The sequence below is a fragment of the Lygodium microphyllum genome, chromosome 29 (assembly GCF_053477565.2).
Source record: "Lygodium microphyllum isolate KBCC chromosome 29, Lygodium_microphyllum_v1.1.10, whole genome shotgun sequence".
Taxonomy (NCBI): Eukaryota; Viridiplantae; Streptophyta; class Polypodiopsida; order Schizaeales; family Lygodiaceae; genus Lygodium; species Lygodium microphyllum.
In genome coordinates, this window is record NC_141163.1 from 58,613,070 (window position 1) to 58,633,052 (window position 19,983).

The following is a 19,983-nucleotide window of genomic DNA, read 5'->3' on the forward strand; positions in this document are numbered from 1 at the left end:
CCTAAAAACCTTATGTATGAGCTTGAAGTGGCCACCTCTCCCACCTCCATGGGTGATTGTGCAATCGATCCATCCATCCTCCTCAACCATCGCCCCCCTGCTGTCTGGGGCTTGCCATGTGTGAATAATCCATGGTAACTCTAATTACTACCTGAGTTCAGAAATAAGCTCTTGTGTGATATGCTCCTTTGTGGCACTTATTTGTGTCTTGATCGTGTGTAACCTCTATGCTATCCATCTGCATCAAAACTCTCTCTCCTCCCTCTGACTTGATCGTGTGTAACCTCTATGCTATCGTGTGTAACCTCTATGCTATCCATCTGCATCAAAACTCTCTCTCCTCCCTCTGACTTGATCGTGTGTAACCTCTATGCTATCCATCTGCATCAAACTCTCTCCTCCCCCTCTGACTTGCTGCAAAGGAGGAGGCTTTTTCAGGGAGGGCATCTGTTCTCCTCTCTGTGTCTCTCTGGAGCAAAGTTTTGTCCGTACATGTTCCATGCACACAGGCATACGGATATGGAAGCATGGAACAAGTATGGTTAGTTACCATTGCCTGCATCACATGTGGCTCTATATCTTTTAATGCTTCCAAAGAGTAGAACTTATCACACCCATCATTGGAAAGCTTTGGTTGCATATTCAAAGTTATGTGGATAGTGAAGACCTTTTCACTATAACTTTGGAGGGTTGTGATATCTTGCTTGGTATGCCTTGGTGGCACTGTATCCATGCAATGATTAATACCTATGACAAAGAGGTCACTCTCCAGCATAAGGGAAAAGTGCATACTTTGGATGTAAAGCTTGGAAGAATGCCAACAAGCCTCATTGTTGTAGACCGAATTTTCCACATAAAATCAATCAATCGTAAGATAGTTCATTACTCTTACCTCCTAGAGAATGTAAGTCAATTAGTGGACCATTTAGACTCTATAGCAAACAAGGTTCGTACCCTCTCAACTGAAAATTAGGCTCCTCCCAAGCTGCTTGTCTACCACCTCTAATAGCTCTGTGCTCTTGCCTCTTGTCAAAGGCATGTGAGATGTACTTTCCACTCTTACTAGACCTCAAGCACTCTTACTTGACTAATTCTTTGTAAATGCCAAGACCTTTTGAAATGCATCAAACACATCACTTTTCTTGCAAAGAGAATAAGCCTATACCTTCCTTGTCACATCATCTATATAAGCAACAAAGTACAGTGCTCTGCCCAATTATGAACCAAATCAAGATATTTTAATCTTCTACTCCCATAACCTCTCTCATGTGACATTATTGTTTGCTTTCTAAACAATGCTCATAAAAACCAAGATTAGAAGATTTTAGATAGGAAGATAGTTTAAATTACACAAAACTTTCATTCCAATGACTAATATATGCCTCGAATGGCGATGCCATAAAGAAGTAGATGGTTGTTTAATGACAACTATAACATTATCTTTTACACTAGAAGCATTCAAAGGATACAAAGTACTAGGTTTTAACCCTTTGGCCATAATAAGTGGTTCCTTGCAAATCACATATGTGATCACTAAAGATCACTCAATAGCCACAATTATTAAGCTAATCTATATTGATAAATCTTCTCTGTCTGTTGGGGGCATAGATCACCACAAAACAAGCCCATCAACTGATCCTCTATCGTGACAGAAACCCAAAGAGATTTCGGAATAATCATACCTCATTCTTGTATAGCTGAGACCCATGAATTTACCACACAGATGTACACTTCAGCCTGACGTGGGGGAGCCCAAGAGGTAGAAATATGCTGTAGTTAGATATTTTGTGATGTGATATATGGCTCACAGAAAGATGATGCTTGTAAAGCATAAGGAAGTTAATTTGAGCCTCACACAAAAGCGTAATGGAGGTCCTGTCTAAGTAGATTTGATCCTTTACAAAACATCCATCTTTCAAGCCTCTGACATTCCATGACAATAATCTCATTACCTCATTGGCATTGTGGCATACAGAGCAGTGCGCATGGGTTTAGGTGGCATGGTGTTTAGCTTGGATGGTGAGTTATGCGTTTGTGGGATGTGCACCAAATGAGGAGAAAGAGAAGATAATTTTTCTTGATGTACAAATACTGGAAATTCCTATTCTAAAAATGGGGGTCAAGTGTTTTGAGCTCCATTCAAGATTAAGGTTGAGGTTTTGCATTCAGTTTAGATTTTGGTTTAGATAATGATGGCATAAGCTTGAATTTCAGTAAGGTTGAGACATTGCACATCATGCATGTTATATTGTTTCAGCTTAGCATTCATATTGTGTTGGTTGATTGGCACATCTCAATCTTGAAAAGATTAAGCAGATTATATTTGAAAATTTAGTCTACTTCAAGATTGAATTCTTGTAAAGACTTGCAAATTGGACTTGTAATGTAAACAGTGTTGTGAGATCGAATGCTAAAGTAAGCTTCTCTGTTTTTTGGATGTATTGATAGACCTTGCACACTTATGAATCACTGCTTCGCACTCAAGGGCAAGCTTTACCTTTGACAAGTGGCAATGTGCAATCAAAACAGGTGAAAATTCAAATAATAACTCATATTGCAGTTTAAGCTGGTGTTTTGTGTTGCTTTGCATTAATTTTCCTTGGATCAAGTGCTTTTTCGTGATTCATTATACTAGATTGTATGGAGAAATCACACACTTATTAAGAATATCCGTTGTATTTGAAAAAAGAAGCTTGCTCTTATCAAGAAGTGAGGAAAATCAGTATATTTGATTTGGCAAAGGTGATTACTGAAAACCAATGAGGGCAAAAGATGTGCCCACTCCTCTGAGGTTCTCTATGTCTAGGAACTTGGTTTCTTTTTCGGATAATACTTTATATGACCACTGGGATGGTGGAAACAGAGGTGCAAAGGAAGGTGAAGACCTTGTATGAGAATGAAGAACACATATGGTAGAGAATGATGAATAACCTAGGCTTGGAAATTCTGAATGTGATGTAATGAAGTCTATATATATGCAAGAAGACAGATGGCCGATCTAGTACTAGTGACCTGATAAAAAGTGGTCTGACCTAAATGGTCACAGTAACATGTGATAAACTGTGTGTAGACATGGCATTGATTGGAAAATTTGGGTACCTGGAAATGTAGCTGGATGGTGACTCTCAAGACCCTCTCTCACTGGCATATCAGGAAAAAAGAACCCAAAAGAGCTAAGGGATACACAAATATGTACAATGAAATGAGGGGCAAAATGTGGTCCTCCTTCGACCAAAGAAATGATACAATCATGGAGGTCCAATCTCAACTCAGTACAAGAGGTTTCCAGGGCTGCTGATGGGTAATGCCTTGGTGAAGACATCTGCAACATTGTCCTCAAAAGGAACAAACTCCAATTGAACAGTAGCCAACTTGATCTGCCCAGGAATAAGATGGTAATGAACTCCTATGTGTTTGGTCGTTGAATGGAAGACTAAGTTCTAAACTAGGGCAGTGGCACTTTGGATGTTGGAGAAGATAGTGGTAGGCTGATCCTGGGAGTGCCATAATTCCTGAAGAAGCTTGTGAAGGTAAAAGACTGCAAGCGTGGCATCATAGCAAGCTCCACACTCCCCTTCTTCTGAAGATCCTGCAATGGTGGGCTAATTTTGGCTAGACCAACAGATGAACCCAGAGTTGAGAGTAAAGCAATAGCCTCCATGTTATGGCCTTGTGTTGATTGGGTGACGAGAGCTGAGGGCCAGTTTACTTTTAATGGAGAGCCAGTGGAGATGGTCAGGCAGTATGTTTATTTGGGGGTCACATCGAAGGGACCACAGTTCTCTTGGAGAGAGACATCAGAGGCTCGTTTGGAAAAAGCATATGCAGCCTTATGTGCATTGCAGAAGCAATGTGCTCACATACAGTTTCATGAACCGCACATCAAACTATGGCTTTTTGACATCTTCGTTACACCCACACTCCTATATGGGGCAGCTATTTGAGGTTGGAGTCTCTTCCACACAAGGAGATAGCCTTTGGGAGACCAAGATGGAAAAAAAAAGGAATACCATGACATGTGGGAGCATATGGAAAGACCACTGGTCATGATGATCTCATGTATGATACAAGCGAAGAGCTCAACCCCACATGAGATTATCAAAGCTGAGTTGGGAGCATCACCCATGGTGGTTGAGGCCTTAATCTAGGCAATGACTTTCATACATAGACTATGCGAGCTTCCCCAAGATAGATACCCACGGCCAGTCCTAGCCTCTTCTAGACAGCTAGCAGTAGATGGTGACATACATTGTTTGTGTGCTTAGATGAGTACATGGATGAGTTTACATGGGCTGCAGATTGACAGACTACCCCCCTTTGACTATAGTTTGGAGTGCTGATCAAAGCTGAACCATTTGATCAGAGTAGACATATTGAGGTTAGATACAAAGAAGACTTGGATTCAACCCCTCTCCCCCCATGGCATAAGGATGGCATGTAAAGAAATACTCTAACATAGAAATACAAATAACAATCGTACGACAAAGCACAAACTGATAAAAGAACACAGTTAGGGTTAGGGTAACTCAGAGACAATGAACATAGAAAATAACTAAAGTGATATAACTATTGAATATACAATGCTCATGCAGCAAACGCACTATGCAGTGAATTAATACTGAACCTTGAACTCCTATATCTCAAGGATCAGGGCAAGGGTAATGAGCTGAAGAGTGTGTCGTACTCTGAATGTAGGAAGGCAGCCTCCGGATGTCGAACACCAATAAATGCAGCAGTGAGAAGATGGATTTGATGCAGACAGTAGTGAGGAGAGAGAAAGACTAAAAGTGCAGGCAAGACAGCTTGTAGGACAGAGAAAGACTAAAAACGTAGGTTGTAAGAGAGAGAAAGACTAAAAACGTAGGCAAGACAACCTGCAGGAGAGAGAAAGACTAAAAATGCAAGTAGGACAGCCTGCAGGAGAGAGAAAACTGCCAAACGCATGAACAGCCTAGCGATAGCCTACAGAAGCTAGGTGAGAGCTGGAGGAGAGAGAAAACTGCCAAACGCAGGCTGCAGATGACGTGGCAGAATGTACGGCAATAGGTCTTTGCAGGAACATCGATTGCCTAGCTGGGATCAACTCCAAACTGCAAGAACAGGGCTAGAAATCAAGCGCCAACTGATGTAGACAGCAATGGACAGCTTCGGCTGAGATGTCCTCTGCGAATGGGGTGTGGGTAGCAAGCTGAAACACCTGAAATCTGCAAAAATAAGATTGTGGACTGAATGGAGGGCAGCATATGTATTTATAGAAAGTTTGGGCCCTCCCAAGTGGGTTTGTGCTTATGGGACACAAAAACTCTCTAGGATCGCGTTTCTTTTAAATAAACAAGGTTTCTTCATTAATTAAGCAAGTTCTGGGGCTGTTTACGTAATGCTAATGGTTTTTTAGCTCAACATGGCACACTGCCAGACCCACTTCCTTCAAGTATCTAAGAATGATTTCATCACCCAACCCAATTACATGGATACATAGTTGCCTCATCTATTGCACATAGTTATCGGTCAAATCCACACCTCATCCCATCACCTAAGGATTGAGATAGTCAAATGGGAGGGCATACAAAGGAATGCACATGCCCACTATGTGACAGAGAGCCAGAGACAGAGGAACACTACATCTGTCGTTGCATAGTATATTATGATATATGAGGCAGATACCACTGTCTGTCTTGAGAGGCTTTTGGATCCTTGAGACGAATCATGCAGTTTGAGGACCAAAGATGCTTGGGTTTCTTCCTCTTGGAGCTACAGAGGCATAGAGCAGCTATTCTATGGAGTAGGAGGCTCCCTCAGCACCACTCACATAGACATAGAGCGGTCACTGACTTTTTCACTGCTACACGAGCAAGTATGGCACATACAACTACTATTGTCACACAACCCATAAGAGTACATCATCGTTGGGCCTTATCCTTTGTAGGTGTCCCTTTGGATAGAGTAGTGGCACTCAGCTGGTCTAGGCACCCACGTCCACCTGGACGAAGGCCTAGACATCCACACCCCAAACAAATTAGAGCCATCATTGAGTGCCACAGGAGACAGATGCCGAGACGCCTCAGCCATGCAATATCTCCCTAGAGGACAAACATCTCATTGATGGAGAGTTTCTTTTTTCTACTTTTACTTTATATCATTGACATGTTTTCTTTTTATAGGACACTATTTCACTTTTCAGTCTTATAAGCATGCTTTTCATATTTTCTGGTTCTAGATGAGAAACACACCATCATTATATGTATTGCTTTGGTCTCATATGCCTCATTGGCCTTTTATAGATGCTAATATACTCTTTCTTTCTTTCTCTCTCAGATGACACACACTACACTCTCATCCACAACATATCTACACACTCCACACACACACACACACACTCTCTCTCTCTCTCTCTCTCTCTCTCTCTCTCTCTCTCATGTAAAAGGCAATTGTATTCATTATGAATAAGTATAGGATTACAAGATTACAAGATGTAAGATGGCTCTAGGCCATTATGCATAAACCAGATACAATAGGCTGAACAGATACTCTTTGAGACATCACACTCAAAAATACAAAGGAGCCAGATGGGCTTTTTTGGGCGGGGGGGGGGGGGGGGGGGGGGTTTGAAGAAACTGCAGTGTGCCAAGAAAGCAAATCCTATCTACGGAGAATATCCGTCAAGTGAGTCATGTCAAGCTGCCAATGAAGAAGTCCTTTCAAGCAGACTATTTGACTAAGCACTCTTGATGAAGCATCAACATGAATGCATTCCTCATTGTTATCGGAGACTTTTTGTCTTGAGACTCCAGCTTTGGACTAAGCAAAGTTGAGGTGGAGTTTGGACCAGACCTAGAAGGGCTGCTCCATCCTAGAGATTTTTGGGGATTGCATATCTTGAGAATATCTTTCATCACCTAGGGTATCTCCAATATTGCATGTAGAACTTTTACGTCCCCTGTATACTTCACTGTCCACTCCACTTCATCTCACCACCTCACTCCAACCATCCCTCTCCTCTCTCCCTAGACTTCCTTATCTCTAGACTTCTTCTCTTCCTGTGGACTTGTCTTCAAACTTCTCTCTTCTCTCTTCTCTATAGTCTTCTTTGCTTGTACAACATTCTCTCTTTCCTCCAAGACTTCTTTCTTTAGTCCCTGTCTTAAGACTTCTTTGTCTCTCCCCTCTTCTCTCTAGACTTCTCTGCCTGTGCAACATTCTCTCTCTTCTTTCGTCCTCTTTCGCCCTCTTTTGTCCTCTTTCCTCTAGTCTTTCTATCTTCACTTCCCATCCTTAGACTTCTCTGTCCCTTCCTCTTTCCTCCAAACATCTTGTTCCCAGATCTCTATTTGGCATTGCAGCACTCTTTTTCCTCTTTTCTCTAGACTTCTCTCTTTGTACTTCTCTATCTTGTGGCTTTGTTCCCTGGAGACTTCTCCCCAACTTCCCTCCAGACTTCCCTTCCCCTCCCCAATCTTCTCTCTTCTCTTTTCTCTTGACTTTTCCCTTCTGGTCCTCTTTGTACTAGCAATACTCTAGTCCATTCTGAGACATCCTACAACCTGCTCGAGGAAATTTTAAGGAATACAGAGGCATTTGGGCTGATTATAGAGTAAGTATACTGCTCTAAGGAACCCCTTGCACTCCACGTACCGACACTCCTGCATTCTTTCTCATCCCTATTGTTACCGGAAGCTTATTGAAACTCCAAATTTTTTCCATTTCCATTTCTCATTCTATTTAGTTGCCCAAGACTATGAAGCTGATGCTTCATGCCTCTATCCTTGCAAATCTACTGTAACTTTTATGAAGTAAACTCCCTTCTCCATTATCACAATGAAGCTGATGCTTCATGCCTACTCTTTAAAGTACTTGTAGATTCTAGACTTCTGGACAAGAAATAGACCCAAGACACATGAAGTAATCAAACAAGAAGAAGAAAAATATATATCCATCCTAAGAGGGTATAGATCCACATAGATCCAAATATACAAGATCCAAAATGTGTGATGAATTGTGTGAGGCCTCTCTTGAAAAAGCATCTCTATGCTACTTGCCCTCCAACAAAGTTTTGCATAGGCCCTCACACTGATATGCTCGAAACACAGCCTTTGTATCATGCCAAATCCTCCACTTCAATTCTGTCTGCATTTGACCAGCCCCAAACCTGCTCCAGTGCCATGTCTAAATGCTCCAATGTGGAAGCGTGTGCTCGGACTGATTTCATGTGCTGAACAGAGAGAGAGAGAGAGAGAGAGAGAGAGTATGACTTTGTAACTCTTAGGTCGTCTGGTTCTTGTAGAGAGACAGTGTGTTCTTTACACACGATGGGGTAGAGCCATCGTGTATCTTGTAATCGTGTAAACTTGTACCTTTTTCGTAATTAATACAATTACCTTTTACGAAAAAAAGAGAGAGAGAGAGAGTATGAGTTTTTTCATTTTCCTTTTCAGTTTAGGGCAGGGTCATGCCTGCTGACCTGCCTGCACACCCTGTCCTTTCCCCTGTGGCTGCAGTATTAACTGTCATCCTTCCTTTCCACCTCACCCCTGTTCTTCCTTCCTCTCTGCAGCGCCCGACTGAAAGACAGCAATAGACTGTCCACTGTTTCTGCATCTACGCAGATAGTTTCCACGTAGTGACTGAAAGAGGCAGTCCCAGCTCAGTTCTAACTTCTCCAGTCAGGGTTCAGAAAGGCATTTGTGATCAGAATCTGGTTCTGCTATGGAAAATCTGCAGGAATCTAATGGTATCGATATGGCCTTTCTCGATCAGCAGATTGGGCAAGGGAATGACAAAGACTTGGCAGACTTGGATGGTGATTCATTGGCTGAAGAACTCGGGCCGTTGCTGGGGACAGTGATGAGATGGGCAAACGTCGTAGGATGTTGGTTGAAGAACTGGTCTTAGGCCTGAATTTGCCTCAGCACAGGTTCATGTTTCATGCTCACAACTTGATGGGTCTCTTTAGTTCATGCTGGACACTGCCAATTATCTTATATCAGATTATGTCCACTGTAATGAGGGTAAAGCTAACTCATTATTTACTGGATGGGGATCAAGTAGTTGCAGTCATGGGAACTGACCTGGTCTTACAGCAGATTGCTGCTTTCCATGAGAGGGCAGCCATATTTTATTTTATTGGAAGGACTCCTTTGATCACTAGAATTCGTGCTTGGTTGCAGTCCATGCTTGTCAGTTTTGAATAGTGCTCAGATGATGCTTTAGGGTGTATACAGGCCCCCTTGCTTGAAGAGATTTATGATGGTCTGAAGGGGTTCTTTGAGGTTCTTTTTTGTTCCGCGGAAGTACATGCTCTTATTATGCAACACATTCCTTTGTTTATGGATGGGCAGCTAGTTCATGTGGTCCCTTGGAGGCCCATGGCTGAGTTTTAGGAGGTGCTGAGACAGGCATGCCCAATTTGGATAGAGGTGATTGATTTCCTTACACATCTCTGGAGACTCCTCCCTCTGGTTTTGAGAACCCTTGGGCAGGTTTTGGTGGAACCTTGGCTGGCTTCCTGCAATTAGAATAGGGCATGTATACTTTGGGATACAAGGAAACCTCGCCCAACAAAAATTCCAAGGTTACAAATGTTGGTGTATGAGTTGAAATGGGGTACTTTTGTAGGACACTGTTTCAGATGTGGCCAGTTGGGCCATTTAATTTCAGACTATGACAAAAATATGGAGGCAGTGCAATGCCCTATGGATCCAGACATGGAAATGCAAGACCACCTCCCTCCCTTAGCAGACGATTCAGAAGCCAGTAGCTGATCTAGAGCAGCTCTCTCAACATGGTCGTGATGAAGGCAAAAAGGATGTTTTCCATGTTGGTGGGGAGCGTGCTTCATTTGCGGATGGGCGGAATTTGTCTCCTCAGGAGGATTCTTGGGTCACTGTGGTTCGTCATAATGCGAAACAGGAATCTTGCTCAACTCCTGCCCCCATCCTTCGCCGCCCCCAATTACTTAGACCTTTCAATGCAGAGGTAGGGGGTTCTATATGAAACCTCAATCTTCGCATCCTCTCGTAAAGATAAAAGGACTTCTGATTATGCTTTGTGCTTCCATGCGCGTGTTGAGCTAAAAATGCATTAGCTTTACTTAAATAGCCCAAAACATGCTTAATTAATGAAGAAACCTTGTTTATTTAAAAGAAACGTGATCCTAGAGAGTTTCTGTGTCCCATAACACAAATCCACTTGGGAGGGCCCAAACTTTCTATAAATACATATGCTACCCTCCATTCAACCTTCAATCTTGTCTTTGCAGATTTCAGGTGTTTTAGCTTGCTGCCCACACCCTGTTCGAGGAAGACATCTCAGCCGAAGCTATCTATTGCTGTCTCCATTAGTTAGCGCTTGATTTCCAATCCTCTTCACGCAATTTGGAGCTGATTCTAGTCAGGCGACTGCTGTTCCTATGCAGACGTGCTGCCGTATAGCCTAACACGTCATCACAGTCATGCAGTCTGCGTTTTTAGTCTTTCTCTAACCTGTTGTCTATGTTTTTAGTCTTTCTCTCTCCTCAGTGTTGTTTGTATCAGATCCAGTTTCTCACTACTGCATTTTCTGGCGTTCGACATCCGGAGATTACCTTGTTGCGATTTGGGATCCGTTCAGAGTATGACACACTCTCTAGCTCATCATTCCTACCTTGATCCTTGAGATACAGGAGTTTGAGGCACAATATTCATTCACTGCATAGTATGTTTGCTGCATGAGCATCGTATATTCAATAGTCATATCACTTCATTCATTCATTGTGTTCATTGTCTCTGAGTTACCCTAACCCTAATTGTGTTCTTTTATCAGTCTGTGCTTTGTCATACGGTTTCTGTTTATGTTTCTGTGTTAGGGTATTTCTTTACATGGTATCAGAGCCCGGTACTCTTTGAGAAACCTAGGCCTTTGATCTAAAAGCTCTACACAAGAAGCAAGAACAATAGTAGGTTCAAATGACTTCGAACACAACAACACCGATTTAGTCTCCAGAATCAATTATGTCAAGAACTGAGCGAGAGTGGGCCAATAAGCTTGTTTCACAAAGTTCCGACATGGTGAAGACACTTCTGATCACATGGAAGAAAACCTAGGCAAGCTGATCTCTAAAGAATACAAATTGATCATAGCTTATAGACGAAAAAAGATTAAGGAGCTCGATCGAAGGATTGTCCTTCAAGAAAAGCTTCTAAATGAAGGTATGCATGAATTTCTTTTCAGATGTTGCGCGTGAATGTGATGATGTTGTAGAGCGGTCGAGACCTCCATTGGGGATGGGCCCCCCTCTTGGAGAACAAGACCCAGAGTATGTTCCTTTCTTTTATCCTCTTCCGTCCACTTCGGTGCAAGGTACTTTAGATTCGTCTTTTGTTCCTTCTTCTTTTAGCTCTTCTTCTTTGCAATATTCTAGTAGAGATCATGTGGAAGAAAGAGCCTAGTCTGTTGACTACAGAAAAGGTCCTCTTGAGGACCAATTCATGTATGTTAACACACGTCGTGGGGATTATAAAAAAAAGCCAAGTTCCTCTTCTTCTAACCTTTCTTTTTTTTAGTCTACTTCACAAAATCAAAATGAATTTGGTGTTTCTTTTTCTTCATTGCATGGTACATCATCATCTTCACACTTTCATTTTCAATCATTAAATGTTAAAAATAAACAAAATGCATCTGCACCTCACATACCACATTTTCAAAACCCATCCATCCCACCACATTCTTCCGCTACTTTTCCACTTCCATTCATACCATTTGCATTTCCATTTTAGACACCTCATGTCGCACCGCACATCACAGTGGAGGTTATGGAAACATAGACACATCCTTTAGGACCTCATCCTTCCCTTAGCCGGGTGGTGTTTCACCTACTTCACACACATTTTCGAGATCATCGTAGCCTGGGTATCCCCCCGAGTCTCTCCCGAGTGTGGATCAGTTGATTCCACAATTTGCCTTCATAGGTTTACCTAGTGAACCTTCTAGTCATATTGCTGTGCCCCAACCTCACTTTGGATAGGGTTTCCGTGTCCCAGTGCCCCCACCTACACCAACACCTTATGGAAACATTCATGTTCCAGTGCCTCCACCTGAATCGACACTCATTGGACACTCACAATCTACTTTTGCCTACCAACCTCTACCCCCTCCTAACTATCAGACATATCCATCTCCACCATCTTATCCCCCACATCCATCTTACCCCACCTACCCGACACCTCATGGTTCTAGCTTATCTTCTGCCAAGCATACATTTAATTACAAGACTCGTTTTAACGGGTCAAACGTTACCAATTGGTTGAACTTGATGAGACATGTCCTTGACTCCCAGAACCTATGGCATTTAATGATAAGGATCATTTTAATGGGTCAAACTTTACCACTTGGTCGAACTTGATGAGACATGTCTTTGACTCCCAAAACCTATGGGATCTTGTGCAGGGGTTGAAATCCCAATCTGATCCCGCACTTGTCCCATACGAGGTTGTACGCTCATGGAAGGCTAGGAATGCCTCAGCTATTGTGAGCTGATGTGGGGCTTACTGCCTGAGTTTCATTCTCAGCTTCAACATTTTGACTTAGCGTCTGAGCGATGGGCATACTTGACTGACTGCTATGTGGCTCGGGATAGGACCCATCATATCAATCTTGACCATGAGCTCTAGCTTTTCAAAATCACTGACCAAGATGATTTGAAAGTCAGGTTAGCTAAGTATCAGTGTCTTTTTACTAAATTCTCCACTATGAGGACTCCCAAGTCCAGGTCACATTGTTCCTAAATAAACTCCCTAGGAAATATTTCAATTTTGTGGAAGGTATAGTTTCAAAGCCTACCATGTCTACATTCTATGAATTTGAGTGTCAGGTGTTGCGTTACGCACGGTTGTTTGATGAATTTCATATGAATTCCTCTTCAGAGGGAGCTCTTGTTGCTCATTCTCAGAAAGGGCAACAAGGAAAGAAAAAACAAAACTAAACCTCTACTCAAAATCAAAATCAAAATCAAAATCAAAAGTAGAATCAATCCAGGGAATCACAAGGAACATCCCTATCTCTCAAACCTGGGTGGCAGAATGTACCTAAAAAGAATAGATATTGTCAACATTGTCAAAAGGCTCACCATTTTGACGACGAGTGTCGATCAAAGGCAAGAGACACATCGCCAAAATCTAAGTCACAGTCCCCCATCCCTCAGTCGGGCAACCCCTAGCAAGGGAGGCAGGGTGATGACAAGGGGCAGTTTAAAGGTCAGACTCATACTACCACCGCTCAGCCATCACAATCGACAACTTTCTGAACTCCGAAGGGCTTGTCTGACTGGTTTGCAAAGGCCTACATCATGTCCATAGAGACATCTGATGGGAGTCTCGTCCACATCTGTAAGTTGCCTCCTGACGAGCTTCCCACAGAGGCCCACTTATCATAGCCGAGCACTTCAGCTTCTGTTTGGATTGTGGACAGTGGAGCTACACATCATATGACTCCTATAGCGGACATTTTCTGTTCTCGAGCCCCTGCAGCCGGACGGGTCCACATAGGAAACAAATCCTCGGTCAAGATTCAGGCTCAAGGTTGTGTCAGTTTTGCCACTGATAAGGGTCCAGATCTAGCTTTGTTGGACAATGTATATCATGTCCCTCGGCTTGGGGTGAACTTGTTATTTATTCAGTAGCTTTGGCGGTTGGGATGAATAGTCTTCTTTACAGCGACCACAGTCGAGGTCCTTGACTCTCAGACCGCTTTAGTGATTGCTCGCAGCGAGGCACAACCTAATGGCCTATACCACATGACATATTTTCTTACCGAGCGGATAGCTGTGGGCTCCTTATTCTATAGCTTTGTGGCCTTAGCCACATCTTGAGAGTCTACGAACAATGAGCGCCTTTGGCATTTTCGCTTAGGGCATCTTGGTTATGATTCTCTTTATGAGTTGTCATGCCGTGAGCTGGTTAAGGGCCTTCCACGTGTGAAGCTAGCTCGAGATGTCTGTAAAGTATGTCAGCTTGGGAAGCAACACCATACCCCATTTCCTCAGCAAACCTCACATTGTATAGGGGCGCCTCTCTTAGATTGATTCATGTTAATCTTTGTGGGCCGATATCCATTGCCGCCTTGAATGACGCACTGTACTTCTTTTTTTATAGTGGATGATCATTCATGATACATGTGGGTGTACTTTCTCAAGGATAAGTCAAATGCTTTCACATATTTTTTTGCTTGGATACTACTGGTTCATAACCAGACTGGTCGTTGTGTCGATGCATTAGGAGTAATAGCGGTGGTGAGTTTATCTCCCACGAGTTTTCCGAGTTTCTATAGAAGCATGGCATCTCATGCCAGCTCACCTCTACCAACTCCCCTTCTCAGAATGGAGTTGAAGAGTGTAGGAACTGGATAGTCATGGAAATGACACACTCTATGCTCCTCATAGCAGAGCTCCTTGAGCGTCTTTGGGTCGAGGTTGTTAACACTTCGGTTTACATCCTCAACCGGTGCCCGACTGCGGCTCTTCCTCTGAAGACCCCGTATGAGGCAATTTTTGGCTCTTGGCCTATTATTTCCCACTTCAGAGTCTTCGGGTGTTGTGCGTACACATACACGCCTGATGACAAGATAGAAAAGCTCACTCCCCGAGTTGATCTCCTTATTTTTGTGGAATATTCCTCTAAAGCGAAAGCCTATCATTTATTTGATCCTCGAACAAACAAGGTGATCGTTAGGTGGGATGTCGTCTTTGACGAGAGGGATATCGTGCAGTCTTCTGCATAAGACTCCGATCCGATTCCTTCTTCCACATCGTCAAAGATCGTGCCTACTGAGCCTGGTCTTCTTCCCACTTCTGGTATTTTGGCAGATTCTTCCGCTCCCAAGCCCGCTCCTTGAGACCTGTTACCTCGCCGGTACCCATAGACCATGCAGGATTTGGGGATCCTACCACTGGATTCCACTCTGGAGAGGGACCTAGAAAATCTACTCGGCTTGCTCCTTAGGCATCATTTGCGTCGTTGTTTACAACTGACTATATAGCGCATTCTGAGCCGGATACATGGCAAGAGACTCTTGAGCATCCTCAATGGCGAGAGGCCATGGGGAAGAAGCTAGAGAGTATTAACCGAAATGAGACTTGGACATTGGTGGATCGTCCAAGCCACAAGAAAGTCATCGGGGCAGAGTGGATTTTTAGGACCAAGCTAAAAGGTGATTGGACTTTAGACAAGTACAACGCGCCTTGTCGTGCAAGGGTTTCGATAGAAGCATGGCATTGATTATGAAGAGACCTTCATCCCAATTGTGCGGTTGACTTCCTTTCGGTTGCTACTTGCGCTAGCCGCTCACCACAGTTGGCCGATACATCAGATGGATATCAAGAGTGCCTTCCTGAACGGTTTCTTGGAGGAGGAAGTCTATGTGGAGCGGCCACCGGGCTTTTCTTTAGGGAACCCTAGGGATAAGGTATTCCGCTTGCATAAAGCTCTTTATGGGCTAAAGCAAGCGCTGTGGTCTTGGTTCCATAGGATGGGTGAGTTCTTGCAAACTCACGGTTACCATTCTACCCCTTATGACCCGAACTTATATGTTCGATCTACTACAGAGGGGTTTAGCTATATCATGCTATACGTTGATGACTTACTCATCACAGGCTCATATTCTACTGGCATAGCGGAAATCAAGACTAAGCTTAAAGCTACATTTGAGATGACAGACCTTGGTTTGTCGTCCTATTTCTTGGGGATGGAGATAGTTCGTTCTGGGGATTGTATTTTTGTGTCAGAGTAGAAGTACGCACTTCAGCTCGCAGAACAGTACACTCCAGATCAGACACGGCTAGTGACCATGCCTCTAGATCCTACTGTCCACTTGTCGAAGGATATCCTAGGACAACCCTTCGATGAACATACCTATCGTTCTGTTGTAGGAAAACTTCTTTGGTTAATTCACACTAGGCCAGATTTAGCTTACTCAGTTAGCATACTCAGTCAGTATTTCAGAGCACCTAGGATATCACATTGGATTGCATGTCTTCGTGTGTTGCGTTATTTGCGGTGTACTTATTCTTATGGCTTGACATATGGTTTGATTTATGTTTGCAGGGGTACACTGATTCTGATTAGGCAGGAGATCCTGATACCCGGCGTTCCCATGGCGGCTATCTCTTTACCTTGGGCACGGATCCCATTTCTTGGTCCAATCGTAAGCGTAAGCAAGAGACAGTGGCAGCTTCCACGACCGAGGCTGAGTACCATGCTCTCTTCGATGGCACAACCGAGGCCATCTATTTGAGGAGTTTATTGGTGGCGCTTCACTTTTCACATGACTCTCCCACAGTTGTCTACTGCGACAATCAAAGTGCCATTGCCCTTGCAGGCAATCGGATCATCACACCAGGGACACGTCATATGAAAGCCCACTTTCACTTTTCTAGAGAGCAGGTTGAGAGCTAGGTACTATTCACCTAGAGTTTGTGCCATCATTAGATAATTTTGCAGATATCTTGACCAAAGCGGTCAACCGGCCAGTTCTTCAGTACCTTCTATCCAAGATCGGCTTGTGTACATCCTCCCCTACTTCTTCAGCTTGACGGGGAGAGGGTGCTTCCTCTTGCTTTCTCTTCGAGTTTGAGAGGGGGCGGCTTTTACTCTTGATAGTCACAGTGATGATGCTTAGAGTTTTTTTTAGACATTACATTCATTTATTCTTTTGTATTGTATTATGGACATTTGTAACTTTATCTGCACTGTTAGGATGACATGCTTGTAAAAGGGCACTTGGACAAGTTAACAATTCTCCTGCGAGGGCATTGTCCTAGTAGCACCGTTGCATAGCATATTGCATGAGCATGATATCTTGCATCTCCCTTTGCATTACCCCATGCATTGGCTTTTTGTTCATGTAAACATGCATTTGTACGCATTTATCCCTTTTCGGTCGTTTGGAGTGGACTCTAGGATCGACCATATTCGTGGCATTGCACATGGCACTCTCCAAGGAAGTCTTTCCCAGCTTGCTAGCTTGCTTTGCTCGTCTTGCTTGCTTGACATATTTGCTATACACACACCTTAGCCATTTTCTTTGTCATCAATACCCAGTAATGGTAGGGATAGTATGCTTGTTTTGTAAAGGTCTTGGGTCTCACCATCCCTTATGACTCTCCCGTTTGGGGTATGGATACTCAATAGGATGAAACTTGATTTGCAACCCTCATTTAATGCTTAATCTATCAAACCTAAAAAGCCCTTTAAAAAAAAACAAAAATAAAGTCCATAGCTGATTTCATCCGTCTTTATAGGGCTTGCTAGGTCACTGGGCAGCCGACGTGCACCCTTTGTCAGATGCCCTGTCCTCTCTGGGGTGATCACCGGGGTCCCTTGGTAAGATACCCATCGCCTCTGTAGTCTTAGTAGGCCATTAGGCAGCCGACGCACACCCTTTGTCCGATGCTCTGGCTGCTTTGGGATGGAATACGTTGGGGTAAAAGATAAACCAAGAAAGGGCTTGGCTGGCCTCTATTCTCGTGGCACCGTTATTGGGCTTGAGAGGGAGTGTTTAGCTAAAAATGCATTAGCTTTACTTAAACAGCCCCAAAATATGCTTAATTAATGAAGAAACCTTGTTTATTTAAAAGAAACCCGATCCTAGAGAGTTTCTGTGTGCCATAAGCACAAACCCACTTGGGAGGGCCCAAACTTTATATAAATACGTATGCTGCCCTCCATTCAGCCTTCAATCTCGTTTTTGCAGATTTCAAGTGTTTCAGCTTGCTGCCCACACCCCGTTCGCGGAGGACATCTCAGCGGAAGCTGCCCATTACTGTCTCCATCAGCTGGTGCCTGTTTTCCAACCCTCTTCACGTAGTTTGGAGCTGATTTCAGCCAGGCGACTACTGTTCCTGTGCAGACCAATTGCCGTAAAGCCTACCACGTCATCACAGTCCTGCAGTTTGCATTTTTAGTCTTTCTCTCTCTTGTAGGCTGTCTTGCCTGCGTTTTTAGTATTTCTCTCACATGCTGCCTATGTTTTTAGTCTTTCTCTCTCCTCACTGTTGTCTGCATTAGATCCAGCTTCTCACTGTTGCATTCGACATCCGGAGGTTGCCTTGCTGTGATTCAGGATCCGTTCTCAGAGTACAACACACTCTCTAGCTCATTACCTCTGCCCTGATCCTTGAGATATAGGAGTTCGAGGTATAATATTCATTCATTGCATAGTGTGTTTGCTACATGAGTATTGTATATTCAATAGTCATATCACTTCATTCATTCACTGTGTTCATTGTCTCTGAGTTATGCTAACCCTAACTATGTTCTTTTATCAGTCTATGCTTTGTCGTATGGTTTTTGTTTATGTTTCTATGCTAGAGTATTTCTTTACAGTGCATAGGAGGCTTGTGCCTCCTCGGGATGTTTTCAGTTCTTAGCAAGTGCAGTTTCCTTCCCGTGCTTCGATTGCAGGTCTGCAGAGGGCAGATCTTGTAGATGTTATCCGAAGTGAAATGGAGAGATTCTAGGCTGCCAAGGCTATTGATATAAAAGGGAAAGGGAAAGCGGTGGTTCAGTAGTTTTCTCATTTGTGATTGATCATGAAAATTGCTTTGTGGAATGTGAAAGGTATTTCTTCGGGTGGCAAGCATTATCAGTTATGGAAAGCTGTCTTAGCTGGAAATTGGGATGTTTTTTGTGCTGTGGAGTATAAACAACATGCTTTGGTTGGATCTTATGTACACAAGGATTATGCGGTTTTTTTTAGTGGTCGAGCTCCACATAAATCGGGAGTTATATTGGTTGTCAAATCCTCCTTGCAAATGATTGTTGGTTTCTCAGGACCCTCGTGGCCGATTTGTGATTCTGGAAATAATTTATGAGGGAGAGGTTTTGTGGTTTGTAGGGGTGTATGCTCCTTCTACTGCAAGGGAACGCCGTCAGCTTTGGGATGACCTACACTGCCTTGCCATGGCTCGTCAAGGCTTTGTTATGGGTGATTTTAATGTGTGTGTTTCTGGGAATCAAGCGACCTCTCCGCATTCCATTATGGATGGTCCTGAGCGACAGGCTTGGGATGCTCTTGTAGCGGTATCTTTGAAACAAGACATATGGTCCTGGATGTATCCATCACAAGCCGGATTGTATAGGATGTACATTTTCCAGAGTGACTCTTTTCTTCCTGCAATCATTGATATGTGGGTGGAAAGACAACATGTTTTGTCAGATCATTACCCTTTGGTCTTGGAAATGAGCCATAGACCTGTTCATGCATTTAAGGCTCTCCTTGCTCGTTTGCCTCTTCCGTTTAATAAATCTTTTCTGCAGCAAAATCAGTTTTTGGAAGGTGTTCAGCAACTGATAGCTTCTTTTAGCTCGAGGGTCCTATGCGCGAGCGTTATCGCGACAATATGGTATTCAGTATATTTTCTCTTTTCGAGCTGAATTGCAGCATGCTCAATCTTTATTGGCTTATTCCTTGTCTCTGTGTCATATTGGGGATTCCAATGATGACTTGCTCACATGCATTGAATGGTTGAAAGGCAGGGTTCAATCTCTTCAGGAAGAGGAATATGAAAAATACAAACTATTGGCCAGAGCCGAAGCTTTACATGATAATAACTCTTAAACACATGAATTTTTTGCTCATTTGCATCATAAATATGCCCAGGAAAATATTGTGAGCATAAAGGATGGGCAAGGTGATATGGTGACTGATCCTGCCTCTATCATTCGGATGACTATTGACTTTTATAGGTCCTTGTTGGTGGGTCCGCAAGAGAACCTTTCTGATGCTGTTTTCTCTGCTCAAGCATATATTTGTGAACTTGTTAGTAATCAGGTCAAACTAGAATGGGTGAACTTAATGGAGGTTGATATTTCACAAGATGAAGTGGAGGAAGTGCTGTTCCACTTGCCTCGAAGGAAGAGTTCTGGCTGGGATGGGCTTCCTAATGAGCTATTTTCAGCCCATGTGGAACTCCTTAAGACCCATTAACTCGCTTGTGTCAACAATGTGGAATTGTGG

The 19,983-nt window shown here is 43.3% G+C and overlaps 1 protein-coding gene across 4 annotated transcripts in view; it reads left to right on the forward strand.

Moving 5' to 3' along the window:
• Positions 1-19,983, forward strand: part of LOC148010678 (uncharacterized) — a 304,057-nt gene that overhangs the window by 80,205 nt on the left and 203,869 nt on the right. For all 4 annotated transcript variants that reach the window (XM_087672005.1, XM_087672007.1, XM_087672006.1 and 1 more), the window contains exon 4: positions 2,449-2,529. In XM_087672005.1, the coding sequence (XP_087528131.1) occupies positions 2,449-2,529 (81 nt within the window). The remainder of the gene's footprint in view (positions 1-2,448; positions 2,530-19,983) is intronic.